This window comes from Cervus canadensis, chromosome 30, assembly GCF_019320065.1.
Source record: "Cervus canadensis isolate Bull #8, Minnesota chromosome 30, ASM1932006v1, whole genome shotgun sequence".
Taxonomy (NCBI): domain Eukaryota; kingdom Metazoa; phylum Chordata; class Mammalia; order Artiodactyla; family Cervidae; genus Cervus; species Cervus canadensis.
Window position 1 is genome coordinate 2,712,058 of NC_057415.1, and position 25,639 is coordinate 2,737,696.

General features: G+C 49.5%; 1 protein-coding gene across 3 annotated transcripts in view; it reads left to right on the top strand.

Moving 5' to 3' along the window:
• The window catches only part of SLC39A14 (solute carrier family 39 member 14), a 49,123-nt gene that overhangs the window by 11,816 nt on the left and 11,668 nt on the right, over positions 1–25,639 (top strand). For 2 of the 3 annotated variants that reach the window (XM_043453148.1, XM_043453150.1), the window contains 2 exons: positions 21,296–21,570; positions 23,527–23,713. In XM_043453148.1, the coding sequence (XP_043309083.1) occupies positions 21,296–21,570; positions 23,527–23,713 (462 nt within the window). Of the gene's footprint in view, positions 1–21,295; positions 21,571–23,526; positions 23,714–24,494; positions 24,665–25,639 lie in introns of all 3 variants that reach the window. The other variant, XM_043453149.1, reaches the window with a different exon arrangement.

Consider the following 25,639-nt stretch of genomic DNA (forward strand, 5'->3'; position numbering starts at 1 on the left):
ATTCCCAGCAATTCCCTTCTATTGCTTAGATTGCTTGCAGTTTTTCACTACTGTGAGCCTTGCACTAGAGCAAGCTCCAAGAGGGTAGGGATTCTTGTCTTTTTGGTCATTGTGTATCCCCTGTGCCCACAACAGTTGGTACTTGACAGATACTTGTTGTTGAATGTGTACTTCCATTCCTCAGTTTTAAAATGCCTTTTTGTTCTGTTTTCATGTTTCTGAACTAGAGAGGTGTCTCAGTGATGTGTGCATTTAATGTAGTTTCTTTTTCTACTCTGAAAAGCTGCCATTGCTACTTATTATTAGAGAAGTACTGTAGAATCTATCCTAGTAAGGTTATTGAGAAGGTTAAATGAGCTAATGAAAACAAGTTGCTTAGCACAGCGCCTGGCAACAGTAAATCCTAGCAATTCCTATTGGTATAAAATTAGGGAAGAAAGGATTGTGGATGAGTTACAGGAGTGTTCAGATGCAAATACCAGAGTCCAACAAGGCTAGTTTAAGCAACAGCATGTAAAGCGTCTGGCGATTAGCCATGGAGGGAGGCTGGGTTCCTGCCCAGGGGTGCCTGCAGGAACCCGGGCTCTCTTCAGCGGATCTTTCTGCTCTGCCATCCTTGGCAAGTAGGACTTCCTTCTCGTGATCTTTGAACCTAAATTTCTGAATGGGAAACAGCACCCTAGCCACGCTCTTAGATTTCACTGGCAGAACGGTCCCCTGTGGCTTTTCTTTGCACAAAGGATGTCGTTGACTTCACCCCTGTTTCTTATCTTTATCGACTTTACTGTTGAGGTTTATAGGGAAAATAGACCGTTCATTAAAAAACACTGGGGTAATTAGCCAACTGCTTTTTGTTGTTGTTGTTTAGGTGAGTTTCTCTTTCTCACACTATGTCAAATTAAATTCTAAATAAATTAGAGATGTAATTTTTTTTTAATGCCAGAAAAAAGCAGGTATGTAGTTCTATGATTTCAGGGTGGCAAAGGGTTTTCCAAGTATGCTACTAAAAGCAGAGACCTTATAGGAAAAGTGGGATATATTTGATTTTGTTATTTAGTCGCTAAGTCATGTCCTACTCTTATGACCCCATGTTCTGTGACTCCCAAAATTTCTGTGTTGCTCTCTCAATGCTGGGGTGAGGGGGCAGACCAGAACCCAAACCCACTGTTTTATTCTCATTTTTACTGGACGCCTGAAAAGTTGGTTTGTGCGGGGGCAAGTGAGGTGAGCATGTGTCCTGCTAGTCAGGGGAAGCCATCTAAGTCCCAGGGAGCAAGCTGTACTGCCGGCTACCCTCTTCCTTTCCTGGAAACCAGAGGGCTCCCAGCCAGCCCTGGGGACTTGCTCTTCTCAGAGCACAGAGTACGAGAGGCTTGGGGCGAGGTGGAGCTGTGCTGGCCGGCAGCGGAGCTGGCCCAGCTTTCCCTGGTAGAAGGCCCTGGATTCCCTCCCCACCTCTCCCCCTGCTCCCAGAAGACACGCCAGTGACACTGATCAGCGTCTGTAGATTTCAGCGTTGACCATTTCCTATCTGAGAGGCTGGGCAGGTCCTCAGGATACCAGGCCGCTGGGGAATTTCCAGGGGGTAGCAAACGACAACTGTTTTCTCATCACCGTTCCCAGCAAAGCACAAAATGTACAAAGTCACCCACTCCCCCAGACTCGGGCCACTAGCCAGAGTGCCCTCAGGGGCAGCCTGACCAGCTCTCAGCAGATTCTGTCCCGGTTCCTGTTCCCGCCTCAGCCGCCTCCTGACCTCCAGGGGTGCCTCCCACAGCAGAGGCCTTGACCGTGGGTAAACCATGGTGCGCGTGGCTCTGCGGGCCAGATTGCGCCTCTGACCTTGGCTGCTCACACCAGTCCCTCCTCTTGGCGGCAGTGGCCACCGCCCCTCCCCCTGCATTTCAGGATGCGTGCAACTGGCACAAAAAGAGAGGTTGTGAGCCACAGGACGAGACTCGAGTTTCCGTGACCAGCTGAGAAATGCCAGAAGCCACCTGTACTTGGGGGTTTCCTTTCCTTTCCTCTGTCTGCCTTGGGGAGAAGTTAACATGGGGTTCTTGGCCATGTGATCAGATGGTGGCCTGTCCTTGGCACATTTGCTGCTGGGGTGGGGAAGGAAGGCTGGCTTCCTGCGCCTCTCCCCCCACCTTCCTTTTGGATCCTCCATTCCACCTGATGTTCTGCTTTCTTTCTTCTTTTTTTTTTTTTACTTTACTTTTTTTAATATTCCAACTCCAGATAGACTTCTCTGGTTCTCTGGGGGTGTCTTCAGCTCTATTGATGCTGCAGAAGGGGGTGTCCCTCCCCCTCAAATTGCTAATAGTAGTTTAACTGGGGGTTGAGACCAAAGAACAGGAGGGTTCTAAACTTGAGGACACGGCAACAAGGAGGGGCATGGGGAATTAACACATCATTCAGCAGGTATTCTTTGGGATGGAGAATCAGACATAGAGAATAGACTTGTGGACATGGAGGAAAGGAGAGGGGGTGACAAATTGAAGGAGAAGTAACACTGAAACGTGTACGTTACCAAATGTAAAATAGATAGCCAGTGGGAATTTGCTGGTATAACACAGGCAGCTCAACCTGGAGCTCTTTGACAACCTGGTGGGGGGATAGAGAGAGAGATGGGAGGGAGGTTCAAGAGAGGGGGCACATACGTACACTGATGGCTGATTCATGTTGATGTATGACAGAAGCTAGAACAATGTTGTAAAGCAATTATCCTCCAATCAATAATTTAAAAAAAATAAAAAGTTATTCAAGAAAAAAGTTATTCTTTGGGGGTTGTCTGGGTGCTAAGCACTGGCCTCTCTGGGCTTGGGAAAGAAAATAGGCCGAGTGTGTCTCCACTACTGTGGAGTTTACAGTCAGCAGGAGGAGACAGATAATAAACATGTAAACAAAGTGAAAGAAAGAAAGCTCTGTTAGGTAGTGATATATGGTAAATAAAACAGGGTGTTGGGACTTTGAATGCCTTGGGAGCAGGCTTTTTTTTTTAAACTGGGTGGGCCTCCATTTTGAGGAGGTGACATCTGACCTGAGACTTGATATGAAGATCTAGGGGAGGGGCATTCTTGGCAGTGGGACTATCAGGTGCAAAGGCCCTGGGGTAAGAATGCTCTTGATGTGCTAAAGGGACAGAAAGAAGGGTACTGGATCCTGATGAGGTTGGGGTCAGCAAGGGCCAGATCTCACAGTGACTTCTAGGCCAGGAAAAGGGATTTAGATTTGATCCCACTTGTTTTTGTTTGGTTTTTGACTGCAGTGTGTACCACGCGGGACTTTAGTTCTCTGACCAGGGATCGAACTCATGCCCGCTGAAGTGGAAGCGTGGAATCTTAACTACCAGACTGCCACAAAGTCCCAGATAGGGTTTCACTTGTGCTGGGAGGCCATCAAGGGTTCAAAGCAAAGAAAATGCTGTGATCAGATTTGTATTTTTAAAAAATGACACTTTCATTGAGCTGTACACTTTAAGACTTGGGTGTGTTACATGTGTGTATGTTATACTTTAAAAAGAGAGAAGGGACTGTGACAGTTTGGGGATAAGTGCCCAGAGGAAGCTGAAATCTGGTTAAGAGATTTGATTTTATTTTAGTATTTTTATTCCACCAGCATTCCAGCGTTTCCTTCACTCAGATTCCCTGTCTTTAGATTCAGGCAGTCCTTCCTTCCAGATCATCTTGAGGAGAAGTCCTGAAGAATGAATTGTCCTTGAGCAAGTAGCATTCAAAAAGCAGTCATCGGAAGCTTGTGATATACACTTGGCATTACTGCCGCTGCAGTTGATTCATGCTGTGTACTGCTCTGTTGTAAGAGTTGGTTAGTTTATTTACGCACTCTCCTGCTGATGGGCTCTTGGGTTGCTTCCAAAGTTTTTGTTATTGTGAATAGTGCTACCACAAGACTTCTCATATCTGTCTTTTTTTTCCCCCCTCTCTGTTTGGGTTTGAGAATCACCCAAACTAGAGAATGTCTATAGTAGTGATGTTAGTCAGTTAGTTGTGTCCAACTCTTTGTGATCCTGTGGACTGTAGCCCGCCAGGCTACTCTGTCCATGGGATTTTCCAGGCAAGAATACTAGAGTGGGTTGCCATTCCCTTCTCCAGAGGGTCTTCCCAACACAGGGATCAAACCTAGGTCTCTCACATTGCAGGCAGATTGTTTACCATCTAAGCAAACTAAAGTCAGAAACCCTTTCCAGGTGGCATTCTGATTGTCCCCCTGGGGCTGGGGTTGGCAGTAGAGGATAAGCCTTTAAGTCTGGTTAGAATGTTGATCCCTTTTTAATAGGCAAGCAGTTGGTAGGGGGTGGGGTAGGGCAAGTGGAAATTCATCGTGACGTTAGGGAAGTCACTTAGGGTACTGGGTTGTCCAGAGACTGCCACCTGAGAAGGAGGAGCTTGTCCGTGTGGGTCTTCTCTTGGCCCTGATCCATATCTGAGGATGACAGCCAGAGATGTGGTTGCCTTTGTTCTGGAATCCATCTGAGTATACTCTTGACAGTCTCTCTTGAGCTCTGGTCGGGCAGAGATGGGGAATCAGGAGGGCAAAGTATGGGAGTCCTTATGCTGTCCTTCTCACCTTTGAGAAGATGGAGCTTTGAGATGACACTTGTCCTTTCCTGCTCTCGACCCCCTGGCCCTAAAAGCTGCATTTTCAGTGCAGTGTATCACCCAGCACTCTGGAGAAGTGAGGTGATGTCTGTGTACATATGCATTTGTATTTACATCTCCGTGCAGGGGATCCTCCCAGCCTCCTAGGATTGTTATGAAACAGCTGAGGAAACTAACTGAAAGTGTTTGGAGTGTCATTCTGAGACAGTTACAGCATTGAAACAGAGAGGTTGGAGTCAGAGGAGGGTGGGGTGGGGCTTGTGCTGGGAAGGATTTGGAATGGTCCAGAGATGGAGCTTTTTCCTACAGTTCATCCTTTTTTTATTTTTGGCTGTGCTGGATCTTCCTTGTTGCCCCAGCTTTTCTCTGGTTGCAGCGAGTGGGGGCGACTCTTTAGTTGCAATGCGTGGACTTCTCATTGCCGCGGCTTCTCTCGTTGAAGAGCCTAGAGTACGTTGAAGGCTCTAGAGTACGTGGGCTTCACTAGTTGTGGTGCAGGGGCTTAGTTGCCTTGCAGCATGTGAGATTTTCCTGGACCAGGGATTGAACCCGGGTCTCCTGCCTTGGCAGGCAGATTCTTTACCACTGAGCCACTATGGAAGCCCTATCCTTTTTTTTTTTTAAACACATCCAACCCCTTCACGCTTGTGGAGAGTGCTTGGAACACAGGTGGCCTGTGTTCAGCTTTCTGACTGTTGGTAGAATCAGATGTTAATTAGCCTTCCCAGGCCTGGTTCTGTGGGCGGTAGAGATAGAGGGTGCAGGGGTGAAAGGGAGCAGGGATAGGTGTTCCGGGTGGATCCTGGGGTCCCGGCTAGAAAGCAGTGGCCGCTGAGGGTGAGAGGTGATGGGAGCCTAGTTGGAGGAAAACCCTTGCCTTCCAGGCAGAGGGACTGAACTTTGCTGTTGGTTAGGGGGAGTGATGGAAGGTAGGTATTTTAGCAGGAGAGTGGTATGATTGTTGGAGGAGATGGGATGGAGCGGGTGTTAGTGACCAGTGAGACTGGTGCAATGGTATCTCCTCTGAATCTCAAAAGAGGGGTCCACACTGGGGAAGCAAAGGACGAGAGAAGGCCTCTCACCTCAGTAATCTCGTGGGGACGGCCAGTGCCCTTGGATCAGGGAATGAGCCGTGTGGAAGTTTGGGAAGTGGGCGGGAAAGTGGAGGAATATGATTCAGGAATGTCGTTACTCAATCTTCCCCGTGTCTCATTACCTTTCTCTCTCTGATTTGGAAATATGGACTTTTCCCCTCTTTTTCCCAATTACCCTCTTCCCCTGAGAGTAGGGCTCATTTGTGACTCATGCTGGTAAATGTTTATGGTCACTGAGAAATCTCAGACCCAAGATGTAGCCTGTGCCTTCCTGCTGGGGCCCTGGGCATGTGCTCATGCCACCCACTTTGGGGAAGAAAGCTGGTAACCTAACGACCTTCCTCTGAGAGTAGTGGTCCTCAGACCTCCATGTACATCGTTGTCCCCTGGAGAACTTCCTAAAACACAGATTGCTGGGCTCCACCTAGAGTTTCTGATTCAGCAGATTTGGGTGGTGCTAAGAATTTTTTCTTCAAAAAAAAAAAAAAACAAATTGTCTGAAGGGTCGGGGAGGGGAGAATTTGTACTTTCAGTGGGTTCCCAAGTGATGGTGTTGCCTGCTGGTTGTGGAGCCTTGCTCTGAGAACTACTTTCCTGGAGAAATTATCACGCCCAGTTCAGCATCTCAGCTGTAGAGACCGTCATGGTCAGAGCTTCTGAGGAGGAGCGAGGTGACTTGCCCCTGGCTTAAGGATGCGGGTAGAGGGAGATAGCGATGTAGCAGGACATGATGTGAAGAGCCAGCTCATCGGAAGAGACCCTGATGCTGGGAAAGTGTTAGTCACTCTGTTGTGTCTGACTCCTTGCAACCCATGGATTGTAGCCCACTAGGCTTCTCTGTCCATAGGATTCTCCAGGCAAGAACACTGGAGGGGGTTGCCATTTCCTTTTCCAGGGAAATCTCCCCAACCCAGGGTTCAGACCCACATCTCCCACTTTGCAGGCAGATTCTTTACCGTCTGAGCCACCAGGGAAGCCCAGAAATGCTGGGAAAGGTTGAAGGCAAAAGGAGAAGGGGACAACAGAGGATGAGATGGTTAGATAGCATCACTGACTCAATGGGCATGAATCTGAGCAAACTCCGAGAGAGAGTGGAGGACAGAGGAGCCTGGCCTGCTGCAGTCCATGGGCTCACAGAGTCAGATGAGAGTTAGCAACTGAAGAACAAACAACAAGGACACGAGGGACAGAGGAAGGGTGGGCTGGCTGCAGGACAGAGAGTCTTTGTGCAGGCTGAGTAGTGGAGCTGACCTGGGGCCCGGCTTCTAGTAGAGAGAGGTTCCTTGCACCAGGGAAACCCAGCCCTGAAACCTCCGCCTGCTGCAGCCACAGGTCCTGTGAAGGCTCACTGTCTGGGAAGAGCCCACCTCACTGCCCAGAGGGCTCAGAGCACTCCTCTTAGCCATTTTGGGAAGAAGGGAACATAGGAGGCTTCTCGTGAGAGGCCCTTGGTGGCACATTCTGCCCAGAGTGATGCTGCTCAGGAGTTGGAGTTGGTCTTTATAAATGGCCCTCCTGCTACAGAGAGTTGAAGTCTTAGGCTGATTGAGGCAATGATGTAGGGCGGGTTTGGGGAGGGTTGTTTTCAAACTCACTCGCACTTTTGGTTACCAGGAGTGATGTGACTTGTTTCTCTCCTGGTAACTGCTAAGGCGGAGCCTTTCTAGGTCTTCATAGGCTTCCCTTCCCTGGTGGCTCAGTGGTAGGGAATCCGCCAGCTGATGCAGGAGATGTGGGTTTGACCCCTGGGTCAGGAAGATGGAAATGGCAACCTATGACAGTATGCTTGCCTGGGAAGTCCCATGGACAGAGGAGCCTGGTGGGCTACAGTCCATGCGGTCACAGAAAGTCAGACAGGACTTAGCGACTGAACAACAACAGTTCGGGTCTTTAATGGAAAACTGCCACGCCCGCAGCCCCACGAGGCAGGGGAGCCCCCCGGGCTAGGGTGAAGTTGGGAGAACAAAGTCTTGCTCTTTAGACCAGACTGGGTACTGTGTTCTCCTTCCTGGAGTCCTAGTTCTCTTCTTGCCCGCCTCTGGTCTGTTCTCCATACTGCAGTCTGACCAGGATACTAAAGACACAGATCTGCTGGTACCTTAGCTGAAAATGATCGCCACTGCCCTCCAGATGCGTTCAGCCACCTTAACGTGGCCTACAGGCCCTTCCCTGTCCTGGCCCCTGCCTCATCCTCTTATGTACACACTGGCCACACCATGCTCTTTAAGTTCTTAGATGCAGCATCTTGGCCGAAGCATTCCAAAGGATGCTACGTCTTCCTAGAACATCCTGCCCCATCCCCACCCCATCACTTTTCACCTGGCCCACTTTTACACATCCTTTTGTTGTTGTTCAGTCACTCAGTTGTGTCCAACTCTTTGCGACCCCATGGACTGTAGCACACCAGATTTCCCTGTCCGTCACCATCTCCCGGAGCTTGCTCAAACTCATGACAAAAAGTGGTCCGCTGGAAAAAGGAACGGCAAACCACTTCAGCATCCTTGCCTTGAGAGCATGTCCTGTAGGTGTCAGCTAAAATAACATCTCTTTCTGGAGGCCTCCCCTGACCCCTGACACTAGATTTGACCATCCTACTGTGTTCTTCAAGCTTCCTTTGCTCCTCATCATGACCTGTGGCGGATGGTGTCGATTGGCTTGTTCCCCAGGAATCCACGCTGAGGCAGCCCTGGTTCTGGTCTGTTTACTAACAGCACCTCCTTTCACTATTGCATACATACATCACTTTGGATAATAAATTTTGGTCTAAGCTACTAAGTGTAGGGGAAAAACAACACTTTCCACAGACATCTTTCCACTGGAATTCCCAGTGTGACTTGCATTCTGCCAATGAGCCACATTGGATGTGGTCTTGAATGTGTGGATATCCTCTTCCTCATGATGGACCTGGGACGTCCATGTGCTGGTGTGGATTATGGCATCTTCCTTGTGCCATTAGCTTCCTGATGGTGGCAGGTCAGGGCAGAAGCTCCTTGGAGGGCTGACTCCACTCTGTGATTTTGGGACCAGCTCCTGGAAGCTCAGCCCAGAGTCTGTTTCTTCCACTCTTCTCATGATTCTCTGGGCCATTTTAATATGTTATACAAACCCTCTTTCTGCTTAAATTGTCTAATTGAACTCCAATCAGTACACAACCCTGTTGTCACTGTTCTTGTAAGTTGGTTGTTGAATTGTTTGCTCTGCAGCTCTGTGAGGGCAGGTACCAGGCATTCTCCAGCATTATTCTCGGTATGAGATCTGTAGGCAATGAATATTTTTTGAGTGAATGAACTGTTGGAATGAGTTTTTTCAAGTCGCAGGTGTGGCTAGCCTTTTACTCAATGAATATAAATCATATTGAAGGAATGGGAATTGTTTAGTCTAGAGGAATAAATGGTCTGGACATCTGACTTCGGATAACATATGAAGGCCCCAAGGCAGTAGGGGTGGGGAAGGGGTTAGAATGTCTGAGAGGAGGCACTGAGTTCTGTGTTCATCAAGGTGTAAGGGTGGTGCAGGCAGACATTAGTTAGGTGGGAGCCTGGAGTTGGCATCTTCTAGCTGAAATTTTCTACTTCTCCCCTCTTGTGTGCCCAGCACTGGTCAAGCATAAGGGGAGGACCCCCTTGCCTTCATGGAACAAAACTCTGTTGGGAAGGCTCCCTAAGAGACCAGATCATTAGGAGTTCAAAGTAGTTGCAGATGAGTTCTCAGGAAGTGGTCCACGAAAGCTTCCTGGAAGAAGAGGTAATCTGAGACTTGATAGGTCCAAGTCTAGGTAAAGGGATTGGCCTGAGAGCTTGGAGGACAGGGAGCAGAAGGAAGAGACCTAAGTCCATGCTGTGTTATGACCTTTAAGCTCTCTGTCATCTATCAGAGTGCCCCTGAGAGGCTGGGCATTTCATAGCCTAATCATGCTGGGGGCACATGGTAGGTTAGTGGCAGGCCCCAAATTTGAACCCAGGCCTGCCTGACTCCTCCTGCTGTCTGATGATCTAGCCACCAGCACGTACATTTTACTCTTATGCATTTGACCCTGAATAATAAGTTGGGAAGTTCTGCTTCGAGTGGGTGATGTAAGCGGTGGTTGTGAGCTTACCTTGTTTCCGAAACCACACGCTGGGCCCCGTGGTCTGACAAACAGGAGCGGACTTAGAGGACAGCAGGTCAGAATTTTGCAATGGAACATCTGGGAAATGTTGATGGATGAATGATGAGAAGAGGGGTGGGGGTGGGGGGCCTGCAGGCTCCTCCCTACCCGGCTGCCTGACTCATTTCGTTGGTTTTGGAAGGCTTCCTTGCTCCGTCAAGCCCAGGCTCTGCTGGGACGGGGGAGCCTGGCAGATGCACAGTTCTCCTCTGCTGGTCCAGCCCTCAGGGCTCAGCATGTGGTTAAATCAGCCATCCCAGCCGCCTGTGCTGGCTGCCCAGGGCCCTGATGCCCTACCAACCTCCCCCGACAGGCGCTGACACAGTGGGGGCTCAGTAAATATTGGTCGATGTACGGCAGGCTGCTGGTTCTAATTTTGTTCTCTGCTTCTGGGTCACCACTTTTTTTTCCCCCTAACTTTTCTCATCCTGCCTCTCCCAGCACCGTGAGGTTTCACGGGGACAGTAAGTGGGCCACTGATTCTAGGTACCCCCTGCCTCATCTCCACCCTGCCGGCTCTCATGTACTCTCTCTGGAAATCCCCCACGCTGGGTGGCCTCTGGCTGAGCCACAGCCTGAGGCTAAGGTTCTGGGAGTGTGAGCTGGAAGCAGAGAGCACATCCTTTTAGGGATGTAGGAGAGCGGTTAGGTGGGAGGGCCAGGGGAGGCCGGAGAAGAATGGGCCTGTTGAGCCCTGGGCCTCTTGGGCAAGGCCAGGGACTGGCTTTAGGCTGTGATATTTGCACTGTATTTCAGAGGGGGTTTTGGCTTGTCCGAGAGGGGAGTGGCTTCCTGAACGATGTTCTGTTGGTGGTTGGGAAGGACCACAGGCTGGGTAGTTTTTCTCAGAACTCCAGAGACCCTGTAGGGGGACTTGAGCACCATGCTGTGAGACTATTGGTTTTCTCATGAAGTCTATTGAGACTGACACAGAGGACTGTATCATTATTAGCCGGACCATGAGTACTGGGAGACCACTCATATAGAACACTTAGCAGTTTTGTAGTCAAATTATTAATTCTACAGGTTCTAGGTTTTGTGCCATACTTAGAAAATTTGACCCAACTCCTTGATTCTAAAAATAATTACCCATGTTTTCTTGTATTATTGTACCTACGCAACGCCTTGGGACACATCAGTGATGCATTTTAAAAAGTGAGGGGAAAAACCCAAACACTCCACCTCCCACCACTCAGAAATAGTCATCACTAATATTAGGTGAACATCATTCCAGAAAGTCTTCCAGGCATGCTTACAGATAAATGGATATAGAGAGATAGACATAAATGCTCCTGTAACATAGGGGGAATGACAAATTAGAGGACTGGGATAAATATATAAGCACTGCTATATATAAAACATAACTAATAAGTACCTGCCATATAGCACAGGGAGCTCTACTCAGCATTTGTAATAACCTGTGTGGGAAGAGGATCTGAAAAAGAATATCCATTCTTTATATATTATACATAAATAAAATGTGTAACTGATATAACCGATCCACTTTGCTGCACAGCTGAAACCAACACAACATTATAAGTCAACGACACGCCAGTAGATTTTTTAAATACTCCTATAAAAAGAGTATTAAAACTTCCCTGACTGTAACTGAAGAAAAAGAAACTGTAGTAAATTTAAAGGAATTATTAAACTGTGAAGAAACGTGTCTTTCACAAAAGAGATGACTTGCTAAAAGACCCCAAAAAAGGCTTAAAAAAAAAACAACTTGTGAGTCATATCTATAATTACTTGTTTCCATTTTAGACAGTATTTATTGACTCTGCTATGAAAAATAAAGGTGTCAGCATTTTTACATTTTTTCCCATTTCCTTTCCATCTCTTAATTGTGTTAATTCTATTATTAAATTATCCATAATCATAACATTTAGATTCTGTCCTGTAACTGTAATCCCCATAGTTTTTAACTCTTATTTGAAGGATTTTAAAGCTTACCTTTGGTTTTTGTATCCCTGGAGCCCTTCATTTTTGTTTCTCCAATGAAATTTTTCTTTTTGTCATTGTTTAGCAGCGAAGTCATGTTTGACTTTGTGACCCCATGGACTGTAGCCCATCAGTTGCATTTCATTATCATGTCATTTCCCCACTCCCCACCCCAGGAAGGGGACTGAAATCTCTGACTTATTTCATGCTTGACAATTTCTGTTTGTTGTTTTTACCAACTTTATAAGATGCTGGACATCACAGCTGGGAATAATACTCATTGGTTTGTATTTTCTTTCTCTAAGAATTATATAAACTTTGTGACGCTTCTGATACTAAGTGTCACTATGGAGAAGATGAGAGCAGTCTGAATTTTCTGCCCCTTAAGTTTTAGTATATCTCACAATTTTTGGAAGGAAATACTTGGGGCAGGGGGAAGTTCCTTCTGGTGGCCTGGAAAAAGCTTCAAGTTCAGTAACTTAACTGGGCAAAATCCCAGTTTTGAACCTTCTGTGTGAAATTTTTGTGAAGTACTGTGTGTTATTTCAATCATCAGATTCTGTTTTCCCTCTCATTTCAGGGAAATCTGGGTTTTTTAATCTGTGAACATATCTTCAGCTGCAGGCTTGGGCTCTCTGTTTCAAGCACATCGGGAATGACAGTTATCCCGACACTGGTGTCGTATCGTCATTTCATTCCGTGCCTGCTTTTTATTTGTCGTTTCCATCCACATTCGCTCTGCTCGCCACAAACCTTTTGTCAGCATTTCCGTGTGAAATTCCTGGCAGAATTTAGTTCTCTGTTCATTATAATCTATGTGTTAATTCATCAGTGATGTGTTCTTGGTGTTTTTTCGCTAAGCCTGCATCTCCTTTTGTTTTCTTCCCACCTTTGAGCCCTGGTTCTGTTGCGTGAGTGTTCTAGGTGAGTGGTCTCACAGAGCGGGGCTACAGTGCGGGACTGCTGTCTCCTTTCCGTCGACGTCTTTGGCCGGCTTTCTCTTCTCATCGCGTTCATGCCAGAGCTTCTCAGCTCTGCTGGCTCTAAAATAAGGCAGTGACTTGCTTCCCACCATGTCGAGGCAGGTTTGTCCCCCTCCTCAACGACAGCAGTGCCCGGGGCCGGGTATTGTGACAGAGTGTCCTCCGTGCAGCCTGAGTTAGACAGGTGGCCGGATTGGGCCTCTGTTCTGTGACTTTGGTGGCGCCCAGTGGCAGGGTTCAACCCTGGGTTACTGGGGAGGTGCTCCCTCGTGCTGAAGGAGGAAGAGGGCCCACTGCAGTTGGACAGCTTCCCCAATTCAGCCTGTGGCCTTGCAGCCCTTACTTCCTTTCGGGGGAGTCAGCCCATTGTTCTTGTTCCCCTGTCACCCGCTTCTTTGTTTTCCAGCACCTTTTCCCACTACTCCCCACTGGAAGGGGAAGAAGACTTGGTGGCAGGTTGCCTGTCTCTGCATCTGGGGAGGGTTAGTGAGAATCCTCCTGCTTCCTCCGGGCCCAGCCAGGGCCGGGAGACGAGCCACAAGTGGGTGCCTCCTGCATTCCTTTCCTTGCTTTTGGTTTAGAAGTTATTATATCAGATTATGCTTCTTTCTTTCTTTGCTTGCTTTTGGTAACTTTGGTGGGGAGTGGGGGAGGAGGCTTGCTTTTTATTATTATTTTTTAACTCAAAAGTTAATTATTAGGGGAAGGAAAAATCATGACTCCATTTCAATTCCGCATCTTAATTCAGAAATCTTTATTTTTATATAGTGTTTCAAAATACATTAGCTTTCCTAATACACAAAGCTCTGGATTTGCTTTCCTTTGTCCAGAATAAGGAACTGACCTAGTGAGATCAGTGAGATACTTGTTCGGCCGCTCGTTGGTGTCTCACTCTTTGCAACCCCATGGACTGCAGGACGCCAGGCTTCCCTGTCCTTCATTATTTCCTGAAGTTTGCTCAAACTCATGTCCATTGAGTCTGTGATGCCGTCCAATCATCTCATCCTCTGTTGCCCCCTTCTCTTCTTGCCCTCAGTCTCTCCCAGCATCAGGGTCTTTCCAATGCGTCAGCTCTTCGTGTCAGGTGACCAAAGTCTTGGAGCTTCAGCATCAGTCCTTCTAGTGAATATTCAGGGTTGATTTCCTTTAGGATTGACTGGTTTGATCTCCTTTCTGTCCGAGGAATTTAAGAACTTCCTTAGCACCACAGTTCAAAAGCATCAGTTCTTCAGCATTCAGCCTTCTTTATGGTCCAACTCTCACATCAGGACATGACTACTGGAAAAACCATAGCTTTGACTAGTGTTGGCAAAGTGATGTCTCTGCCTTTTACTTGAGGTACTTGGGGTCACTGCATATTGGACCCCTTCCCCCAAGCCCCGTGGTCCTCCTGTTGCTGAAGCTGGCGCTCTCCTGCTCACTAGCGCCCGTGACTCAGAAAACAAATGCCAGGGTTTCTGAGTCCTTGGGGCCTCCACTTCTACCCTGAGGCCTGGCTTCGTCTTTGTCTGCAGGTCTCGGGGTTTTTATACACCTGTCCTGAGGTACAGGCGTGTAAAACATATATAGTCGTATATATGTCCTCTTGGCTCACCCAGACCACCTGCATCTGTTCACCCCTCAGTAAGTTAGCCTTTTGTGAGAGGTGTACCGTGGGGAGACAGTCCTATTAGGCTGACGGGTCACAGGCCTAGAATGGGGTGAGGAGGGGATTGGAGGAAGAACAGTCACGTGACCGTTTTCTGTAGCAAAGAGCTGGTGGTGGACGGCAGTGGCGGGGAGAACCCCCGGGAGCAGGGGCCTGGTGGCAGCTGTCTTGTGGTTAACAGTTGGGTCGCTAATGCTCACAGCCCTGGAACATGTGCTAAGGCCACGAATACCTCAGAGACCACACCCCCCCCACCCCCCGCCACTGCTGTTTATCCACAAGAAGAATATAAGAGAACTTGATGCCTTTCTTCTTCATCTTTTTAAAAAATATTTATTTATTTTACTTGGCTGTGTTGGGTCTTAGTTGCTGCATGTGGGATCTAGTTCCTTAACCAGGAATCAAACCGGGCCCCCTGCATTAGGAATGTGGAGTCTTAGCCGCTGGACCACCGGGAAAGTCCCCTCGATGCCTGTCTTTACGTCCTTTGAATTTCAGACAAGGAGACAGTTGAGATGGCTAAAGATGATTCACTTAGGCCAGTCAGTAGTGCAGCCGAGGACTTTGGGAGCCGTCCTTCCTGTCACTGTCTCCTCCCTCTTTCCCCTGCTCCTTGGCCTGCGCCTCCTTTTCTACCCCTCCGACCACCTTGGTCCTGCTTCGGTATGGACCATCCATTGTTTCCCAGTTTTAACTGAGGTGCTTTGTAAAAGCCCATTACGCACACGCTGCCCCTTGGCCTGTCTTACAATGCACTGTGCTCCCACTCGGCCTGTGCTTTAGGGGGCACCGAGCAGGCGGGGGGCAGGTAGGGTCCCAAACACATGCTTTGCCTGCTTCCTGTGGCTCGCCGGGTGGCCTTGGAGATCACTGTGCCTTAGCCAAGTCTGTCCCTGGGAGCACGAGATCTTATCTTCCATGTTCACTCCTCAGCCCAGAGGAATCTGAGAGGAAGAACAGTGGGCCGTGTGGCCAGCTCGTGGTCAGGGAAGGGAGTGGATGTTAGAAGGGCCAGCAGCTCCCAGGCCCCCCCGGGTCTCTGTTGCCCATTTTGCTCACATCAATGTCCAGCCTCTGGACCAAGCAACACAGCAAGGCACTACTCCTTCACACAAGGAGAAGTAAATGTTTGCTCATCTCTGAGACGGAGTGGGCATGGGAAAAGTGTGGCCTGATAAATGGAACAGCGAAGTACGCTGCAGGACAGAGCGCCGCATCCAGGATGAGGTGCTTCTGGGCCACGTGAAGGGATGGGCAGGTAGAATCCTGCTGAGCCTCCTCCCAGGAGGGAAGGAACTTCTGAGCTTCCACAGAGGGTCAAGAGAGTGACCTGTTGACTCTTATTCCCCTTGCCCCTGCCCCTGGGGGGAGGGTTAGGTCTGGCGCCTTGCAGACAGACCTAAAGCACTAAAGTAATTTACTTCTTTGAACCTGAGCCAAGTGAACAAAGGGGTGGAGAGACTCCAGCTTCTGTTCAGTGGGGGAGCCTGGTCCTCTGAGCCAACAGCATACTCGAGCCTTTGTCTCTGCAGCTTGTTTTTAATGCCTGGCCCCACTTGCTCTTCTTGCTCCTCCTGGAAGGAAGGTGGCCCTGGGGGCAGCTGGCTCAGCTCCCTCGGGGGAGGGCGGGGTGGGGAGCAGCCTACCCAGGACCGCCCATTTCCAAGCCCTTTATAGGGCTTGAGCTTCCTCCTGCAACCGGGCCATGCATCGAGGACCCCTGCCCAGCTTCACCACCCAGCCACTCCAAGAGTGTATGTATTTTCTTCCTCTCTTCTTTGTTTTCTCCTAAGAATCGTTTTTTTACCCCCTTAGAATAACTTCAGTGTCCTTTGGAGCAGAAAGCTCCCCTCATGTGTCTGCCAAAAGACCAGGGTCACTTGAGTTTGAAGTATCTTTAGTGACTCCAGGATCCCTGGACCAAGACTTCTTACTACCCTCCAGTTGTTTGTAGAGTCTCCTCTGACTCTCAGGTGGATTGGGGTGGGGTGGGGGGCATGTCTGGCGTGAGGGCCAGGCAGGAGGGCTCTGCCATCACCCACTCTTGGCTGCCGTGGTTGGGGGGCTACTGGGTTCCTTAAAGAGCAGATGCTAGTAGATGCTTACCTTGACATAAATGCTCATCCAGGTACAATTACAGTATCTTGAGCCTCTCACCCTTGAAGTGTTTTTGCATGTCTCTTATTTCTTTCTTTAAAAAAAAAAAAAATTATTTATTTGGCTGTTCCAGGTCTTAGTTGTGGCACATGGGGTCTTCAATCTTTGTTGGGGCATGTGGGATCTAGTTCCCTGACCAGAGATTGAACCCCAGACCCCTATATTGGGAGCATGGAGTCTTAGCCACTGGACCACCAGGGAGGTCCTGTGTCTCTGTCATTTCTAAGTATTCTGAAGTTGCTGCAGATTAATTGGATTGCTTGTTTTTTTGGGGTGGGGGAGCTGAAAGCAAAGGTAACTTTATTGGGGAAGCCAGCAGTCTTGGGGAGAAGCTGGACTCCTGTTCCAAAGAACCAAATCCCCATTTGCTGATCAGGGAGCAAGAGATTTTAAAGGGAAAATTCCAGGAATGCACTGGTAGGGAGGTGTGGCTACATACAGAGGGGCACAGTCACCCTGAAATGTTCGTGTGGTGGTCTGATCAGTGTCACCTTGACTGTTTTAAGTACAGTTAATTTTCAATTCCAGGGTCAGTTTGTTCCCATTTCCTTGAGGTAAACTCTCAAGATTGTGTAAGATGGAGCAACTTATGTCGTGGCTAAAGTCTGGTCATGATTTAGTCATGACCAATTGTTTGTAGATTCTCCTCTGACTCTCAGGTGGATTGGGGCGGGGTGGGGGGCATGTCTGGCGTGAGGGCCAGGCAGGAGGGCTCTGCCATCACCCACTCTTGGCTGCCATGGTTGGGGGGCTACTGGGTTCCTTAAAGAGCAGATGCTGAGTAGATGCTGAGTAGATGCTGAGTAGATGGTTACCTTGACATAAATGCTCATCCAGGTACAATTACATCTGGATGTACAATGTACACCTTCCATCTGGTGGGAGCTCCAGCATTAAAGGATATGGCTCAGATTATGATCTGTAGCCCTTTCGTGCGTGCATGCTAAGTCGCTTCAGTCGTGTCCAACTCTTTGCGACCCTGTGGAGCGTAGCCCACCAGGCGCCCCTGTCCAAGTGATTCTCCAGGCAAGGATACTGGAGTGGGTTGCCGTGTCCTCCTCTATGGTGCATTGCTTGTTTTGAAACTTGTAACATGGCTTGTCCCCTGAGACACACTTGGGCAGTTTCCCTCCACGAGTCTTCAGGGCATCTTACGCCTGGGTTTGGGGTACTTACTGGGACTGATAGAAACTGGGGTAGATCTGCCCAGAGACACACAGGCTTTGGTGGCTTCTCCACGAGACCTGGGGCGTGTATGTGTGTGTCTCCACACAGCAGGGACAGTGAGTGGTTAAGTGCACCCTGACTTTAGTGTCACTCAGACTTGGCTTCAGATCATGAAAATTTGATTCCTGGCTTCACTGGTCTACTTACTGGCCATGGGTCACGCTCCCTAATCTCTAAACCTCATCTGTTGTTGCTGAGTCTCTGAGTCAGTCCAACATTTGCAGCCCCATGGACTGTAGCCTGCCAGGCTCCTCTGTCCATGGTATTCTTTAGGCAAGAATACTGGAGTGGGTTGCCATTTCCTTCTCCAGGGAATCTTCGTGGCCCAGGGATCAAACTCATGTCTCTTGCATTAGCAGACAAGTTCTTTCTTTACCACTGAGCCACCAGGGAAGCCCTCATTTGTTAGGCTGAGATAAGTGTTCTACCGTCTCTTAAAGGCATTGGTGAATGTCAGATGCTTCAGTAAAGTACTGGGACCACTAGCAGCTTATCGCATCAGCTCTTTGCCTCCCCTTTCCTAAACCCAGGCAGCCCTCCCCTGCTTGTTTTAACAGCACAGCACATGCCTTAGACAAATCCCACTATGGTCCAGCAGAGAGCAGACTTCTTTGTGCAGCGGGGTTTAGCTGTTTTAGACTAAGATCCACCCTGCTAGCTAACCATGATTTAACTTTGGTGCCTGGTAAAGATTTGAGAGTTTTTAGTCCCAAAATAGCAGTTTTATAAACTACCTTCTGGGCGGGTGCCCGATCCATTCGCTGGTGCATGTTCCCTGGAGTGACGGTTTACGTCCCAGATTCTGGCGTGTGCCTCGTGTGTGGGACCTAGAGCCTGGGATGTCCCAGCTCTGCTTGCAGCTGGAGCTTGTGTCGTGTGTGTGTTGCAGGCCTGGTGCAAAGCCAGCCTCAGTGCTTCCTTTGGCAGCTTAGTATCTGACTGAGAGGGGATCGCAGTTGGGGGGCCCTGCTAATGATTAGTCATATAATCATCGTAGCCCTGTTTTATCGAGTGCTCTCTTGCGTCTACTCGCTTGCCAAAGCTCATGTCATTAAGTTTTCACAATAGTCCAATGATGTGGATACCAATTTTACAGATGAGAAAACCGAGGCGTGGAGAGAGGCCATGCAACTTGGCCAAGGTCACTTCTGGGAATCAGCGGCATGAAAATTCAAGCCAAGTCTTTTGACCCTGAAGGCCATGGCATACTCCATCACTGCTCACAGTGATTCTAGAATGTTGACTCTGGTTAAATAACTTGCCCAAGATCACACAGCTGGTGAATGGCAGTTGGGCTGCTAACAGGCCTGCCGTTACCCACTCTGCTCTGGTGCCTCTGTCCACACCAGGCACTGTGCCAGAGCCCTGGATGCCCAGGGAGATGGGGAAGTGACTGAAGCACCCGGGTTCCCGGGCCCCAGATTAAATAGGAGGCTCACTTCCCACTCCTGGTATTTGTTTATTTCACAAATTAAATTATAACTCTACTAAGGGAAATGATTAACTAAAGAAAGGTTGTCAGTCGCGCTACCAGAAGGTTTCGTTTTTCTCTGTTCTTTCTCGGTTCTTAACTCTGTTTACATAATTGTTCCACGTCTTTATTTAATGTTAAACTCATGATTCTGCTTTTTATCGCTGCATACTGTTGCGTGAAATTGATATAATTCACTTGACCACACATATCTTTCTGCCAATGGCTTTTTTATTTTGGGATTGCTTCTATTAGTGTAAATTCCAGAAGAAGTAGAATTATTAACGGATTGAGATACATTTATTATCACATAACTTTTCCAGAGTCATTTGGATAGCCACCAGAAGTATCTTCTTCTGTTGTTTAACCTCACTGACATTTGGTTTTATATCTTTTTTAAAAAATGTTTTGCTATCTTAGTAAGTAGCACCCTCCATCTTTTAAATTTATATTCTTTTTTTTTTTTTTTTAATATTTATTTATTTTATTTATTTATTTGGCTGTTCCCAGCCTTAGCTGCAGCATGTGGGATCAAGTTCCCTGACCAGGGATTGAACCCTGGCCCCCTGCATTGGGAGCACAGAGTCTTAGCCTCTAGACCACCAGGGAAGTCCCTAAATTTATATTCTTAAACCAGGGAGACCAAGTTTGGGGGGTTGTTTTGTTTTTTGTTTTTAATTGGCTGTACTGGTCTTGCGGGCTTTCTCCAGTTGGGATCTGGAGTGGAGATTACTCTCTGGTTGTGGTGCAGTGGCTTCTCGTTGCGGAGCATGGGCTCTAGGGCATGTGGGCTGCAATAGTGTGACTCACCAGCTTAGTTGCCTTGAGGCAGGTGGAATCTTCCCGGACCAGGGATCAAAAACCCACGTCCCCTGCCTTGACAGGGGGATTCTTAACCACTGGACCGCCAGGGAACTCCAAGACTAGTAGTTTTCATATTGGTTCCCTAATTTAGGTAGTGTAGAAATAACTCTTTGGCATGTTTGATGGTGTATATTTTCCCCAGTCTACTTCCCCCCACCTTTTAGTTGTACTTTCCATTTTTTAAGATTTTTCCTTTGAAGAATTTCAAACATATACGAAAGTAGAGAGAGTAGCATAACGAATTCCCATCACTTAGTTCCAACAGGTGTCAACTCATGCCTAATCTGGTCTCATCTGTACTCTAACGCAAATATTCCCTCCTTTGTGATTTTGAAGCAAATCCCAAGTAAAATACTTAATCCATGATGATCTCAGTATCTCTAAAAAGACACAGACTTTAAAAGAAAAGCATAACCACATGACTTCCCTGGTGGTCCACTAGCAGAGTTCACCTGCCAATGCAGGGGACCTGGCTTCCATCCCTGGTCTGGGAAGACTCCACATGCAGCGGGTAAACTAAGCCTATGCACCACAACTACTGAGGCTGCGCCCTCAAGCCTGTGCTCCGCAACGAGAGAAGCCCACGCACTGCAAATAGAGAGTGGCCCTCTGCTTGCCGCAACTAGAAAAGGTCCATGTGTAGCAAGGAAGATCCAGCACAGCCAAAAAAAAAAGTTAATTAAAAAACACACATAGTTTTTCTTTCCCTTTTTTTTTTTAAATTGTATATAATTATTTGGCTGTGCTGTGCCCCAGTTGTAGCACCGGAGCTCTTCAGTCTTTGTTGTAGCATGCAGACTCTTAGTTGTGGCATGTGAACTCCTAAGCTGTGGCATGTGGAACCTAGTTTCCTGACCGGGGATCGAACCTGGGCCCCCTGGAGTCTTAGCCACATGGACCACAAGGGAAGCCCCTACTTTTAAAAAATTTACTCAGACCTGTTGAATTTGTTTTTATTTTCTATTACAAAAGAAGGATTGTTCTCAAAAGTTAGGCAGAGACTTAGAGAAGGAGTGAAGGGTCAGCTTTGGTACTGACGGGATCCAGAGTCTGAGGAGAGACCCTCCTGTCTGGAGGGAGCCCTGTGGGTCTGGTATGGAAGGTAAGGGTGGGTCTCTCACCTGTCTCTTCGCTCTTGCAGGCTCATCCGTCACCATGAAGCTGCAGCGCCCAGCCCTCCCCAGCTACTTCCTGCTGACCCTGCTCATCATGCGGACAGCTGCTTCTGAGGCTCGTGCTGTGTCCAGAGGGACCACCCTCAGCGCAGCCTCTTTTCTGCAAAACCTCATGCATCGCTACGGGGAGGGTGACAGCCTTACCCTTCAGCAGCTGAAGACCCTGCTCAACCACCTGGACGTGGGAGTAGGCCGGAGCAACATCTCCCAGCCCGTGCAGGGCCCGAGGAACCTCTCGACGGTAAGGCCCTCAGCTCCGCCCGGCACCAACTCTACCCGTTCGAGGTTCACAGTCTAGGTGGGGGCTAGGTGAGCCTTGATGACAGAACAGAGGAGCCACTTCTTGCCCTGCAGTCTGGGTCAGCTGGTCTGAGACTCCAGCTGCACCTCGTAACCTTCTCCATGGGTGCGTTGAATCCCTTAGCCCAGGACAGCCATGCAATAGGGGCTGCCCGCAGTCCAGACCCTGCCTCAGAGCTGTACTGGGAGCTCCTGGAACTCCTGCTAGGCTGGGGCTCCTGGGTCAGCTTGTGTTTCTAATGGAGTTTTTGCAAAGGCCTTTGCCCATCATCCTGGGTGAGCCTGGGCAGGTGGCAGATCTTCATCATATCCTGTGTACAGTGAGATGGGCTTCCATGCTGACTTAGACAGTAAAGAATCCGCCTGCCAATGCAGGAGATGCAGGTTCAATCCCTGGGTTGGGACAATCCCCTGGAGAAGGAAATGGCAACCCACTCCAGTATTCTTGCCTGGAAAATCCCGTGGACAGAGGAGCCTGGCGGGCTACAGTCCACGGGGTTGCCAAGAGTCAGACATGACTGAGTAACTAAGCAACAACAATATACTGGGATACTGAGGGACCCACGGCGAGTGCCGCAGGGACCGGGATTAAGACCCGGGTGTTTTGGCTTCTGATTCTCTCTTCTGTCTTCCGTGTCATCTTGGCCAATCAGAGTCTGAGGCCCTGTGGCGGCCATGTATAAGTCACCCGCGATGTCTTTATGCATCTGCTCTGTTGCCTGTGCTGAGTGTTGTGAGAAAGACAGAGAAAATGAGTCATCTTCAGGGAGTGTACCGTTCAGATGGGGAGCTCAGCCAACCAAGGACAGAGTTAGCTGATACTTGGATGAAGTGTTAAGATGCTGTGGGTTGGCAAGTCATTTCTGGATTCAGAAATGACAGGAGCGGGTGAGTATAGGCTCACTGGTCAAGGAAGCTTTGTGGGTGGGGCATCCTGGAGCTTCTTGAAGGAGAGCAGAGTTCAGAGAGGCCAAGTGGCCAGAAGTGGGGGACCTTGTGGCATGGATGTGGGACCATGAGGACGTGGCCCGCCTCTGAGTCAGGGGAGCCTGCCCCAGGCTGGGGCTCACGCAGCCTGACCCCAGCAGCCTTCCGGTGCAGCACAAGGATACTGGGGGTCACCACATCCAGCCCCCAGCTTTGTAGGCCCAGGAAACCCTCCCTCACCAGCCCTCCCAGAGCTGATTAGCTCATTAGACACAGACCCACGTAAAACCACACTCAGCGAAAGACTGACGTGTGAATGTCTAATTAGAAGTGAAATGGCAGTGTTTCAGGGGAATGGTATGTGAGAACCACTGACCTGATGCCTCCCAGGGAACTGAGAGCCCAGGTTCACTGGGCAGCCCACGCCTCTCCCTGGCAGACCCTGAATCTCCAGGTACCCCTCCACCCTTCCCCAGTCCCTGCCAGCACATACTGCAGGCTGTGGGCATTACTGCCCATGGCCCAGGAGACCGGCGTCCCCGTAGACGCCTGTGCTCAGTGGCTCTGGAGAAGCGTCTGAAATCTGCATTTTACAGCTCCCGGGGCTGTGGTGATGTGGAGCCAGAGTGGGAGTCTGGGAGAAACTGCATCTTCAGGCATGCACACAGAGGCACGTTTTCCAGCAGCCGCACCCTGGTCGTAATGATTGGAATTCAGTTGTTTCCAGAACTTCTGGGTAGCCATTCATAGATGGGCGTGTGGAAGGCATGTCTGGGTGGCCGATCTCGTAAGATTACTCATCAGTGTTTTAAGTTTAGGGACTACTTTGCTCTCATCCTTGGAAATTAGCCTGCAGATTCCATGAAAGTTAGCCAGGTCCGTCTTCTGTTCTTCATCTTGGAGGGCTCCTCGGGGGCAAGGTGTGACCTTGGGCCCTAAGAAGCTTTCTGCCCCTCCCTCTTGGTTTCAGTGCTTCAGTTCTGGAGAACTCTTTGCTGCCCACAACCTCAGCCACCAGTCGCAGATCGGGGAGCGTGAGTTCCAGGAGTTCTGCCCCACCATCCTCCAGCAGCTGGACTCCAGGGCCTGCTCCTCCGAGAACCAGGAGAATGAGGAGAATGAGCAGACGGAAGAGGGGAGGCCCAGCTCGGTGGAAGGTGAGCCGGGATGGGGAGGCAGGCAGGTGTCCATGCTTGTCAGCCCAGGGACTGCCGGGCCGATCAGATAGAGTGGCTCGCTGAATGATTAACCGGTTATCCTCCTCTTATCATCATCAGGAGGGGTGAACTGAAGTAATGTATAAACTGATATCTCCCATGCTCATGAGACCAGTCCAGCACATCACCAGGCTGGGCAGTGTGGCTGGTGAGCGGTCATTGTGAAACTGTTGGACCACTTTTCCCTTTTGGTTTTCATTAAACTACCAGGGGGCCAGTGCCTTGGTTTTTTGAGTTTAGCATTTAAGGCCTTTCACAGACTGCCCTCGTCCCCCTTCATCCACCTGCCCTCCTCCTCTGCCTGGACCTCTGCTCCAGCCACAGTGGTTCACGTGTGTGCACGTGGCTCCCTCGGGCCTGGATCGAGCTCCTGCAATCCTGTCCTGCTGGTGTGAGCTGCCGGCATTTGGTACCTGGCACATGCCACCTGTGTCCTGCCCCACGTCATTATTTAACTCCTGTAGTCTTTAGCCTTTCGTGGGTTCACCTGCCCCTCCATCTGAAAGGTAAGCTGCTTTAGATAGCAACTTTGGTGTATGTTTTCAGGCTTCTTCACAGCACCCAGCAAGAGACACTCGGCAAGCATTTACTGATGGGCTGGTGGAACTCTGTCTGCCCTGGTTGCGGCTGAGTTCAGAATGGGGGTTGCACGCACCCCCAGCAGCAAGAGCACCCCCGCCCGTAGTAATGGCGGCCCTCGTCTGTTCTTGTTCCTCCACAGTGTGGGGCTTTGGCTTTCTCAGTGTCTCACTGATTAACCTGGCCTCTCTCCTGGGAGTCCTCGTCCTGCCCTGCACAGAGAGAGCGTTTTTCAGCCGTGTGCTCACTTACTTCATCGCCCTGTCCATTGGAACGCTGCTGTCTAACGCGCTCTTCCAGCTCATCCCAGAGGTGCAGTAGAATGGAAGTGTGTGCGTCCTCTCTCCCCGGGGCATCCCTGCCCCAACCTGTGCTCCAAGGCCCCTGGCAGCCGCCACCCGAAACACAGACGTCTTTTTCTAGTCAAGGGACCCCAGTGACTTCTGCCTCTGAATCTCCAGGGCTTCCTGTCACTCCTGGGGCACCCAGGTCGGCCTCTGGCCTCTTCAGGGGTTGTCAGATGCAAGGCTGTTAGCACTCACCCCCGTCACCCCTACCCACCATCACCACGCTGGGGGTCCGTCAGCCTCCTTCCCCTTCCCCAGTCAGCGCCTTTCCGAAGCCCTGTTGGCAGGGCTTGAAAGGAAAGTGGCGGTGGTGGCTGCCCCTGCCCTTGGTCCGCCTGACCCCCTGTCATTCGAAGTAGAGGCCCTGGCAGTACTCAGGTGTGGCCACCAAGAGACGATCCACCTGGAGTGAGGTGGAAGGAAAGAGGCTACCAACTGAAAAGCGGAACTGGCCTAAAAAGAGCCTTTTTTTTTAACGCAGGCCCTAATCCACACAGCGTGGGCTTCGCTGGTGGCTCAGTGGTAAAGAAGCCACCTGCCAATGCAGAAGTCACGGGTTTGATTGCTGGGTCGGGAAGATCCTCTGGAGGGGGAAATGGCAACCCACTCCAGTATTCTTGCCTGCGAAACCCCATAGACAGAGGAACCTGGTAGGCCGCAGTCCATGGGGTTGCAAGAGAGTCAGACACTACTTAGGACTAAATAAAAATAACCTGCAGGATACAAGGCCAAACATAGAATCCAGACTGTGAAACAAAAACAAGCGAAAGTGACCGCAGCCCTTCACACCTTGCATCTGGACTTCTTCCTGATAGGAATGACTTCCTGGCGCCCTGACTTGACTGTTTTGAAATGTTCGTTAATTTTGTTCTTTAATTGTAACCATTGAAGAGCTTAAAAAAAAAAAAAGGCCCAAGGTGACAGCCTGCCGACGTGTCAA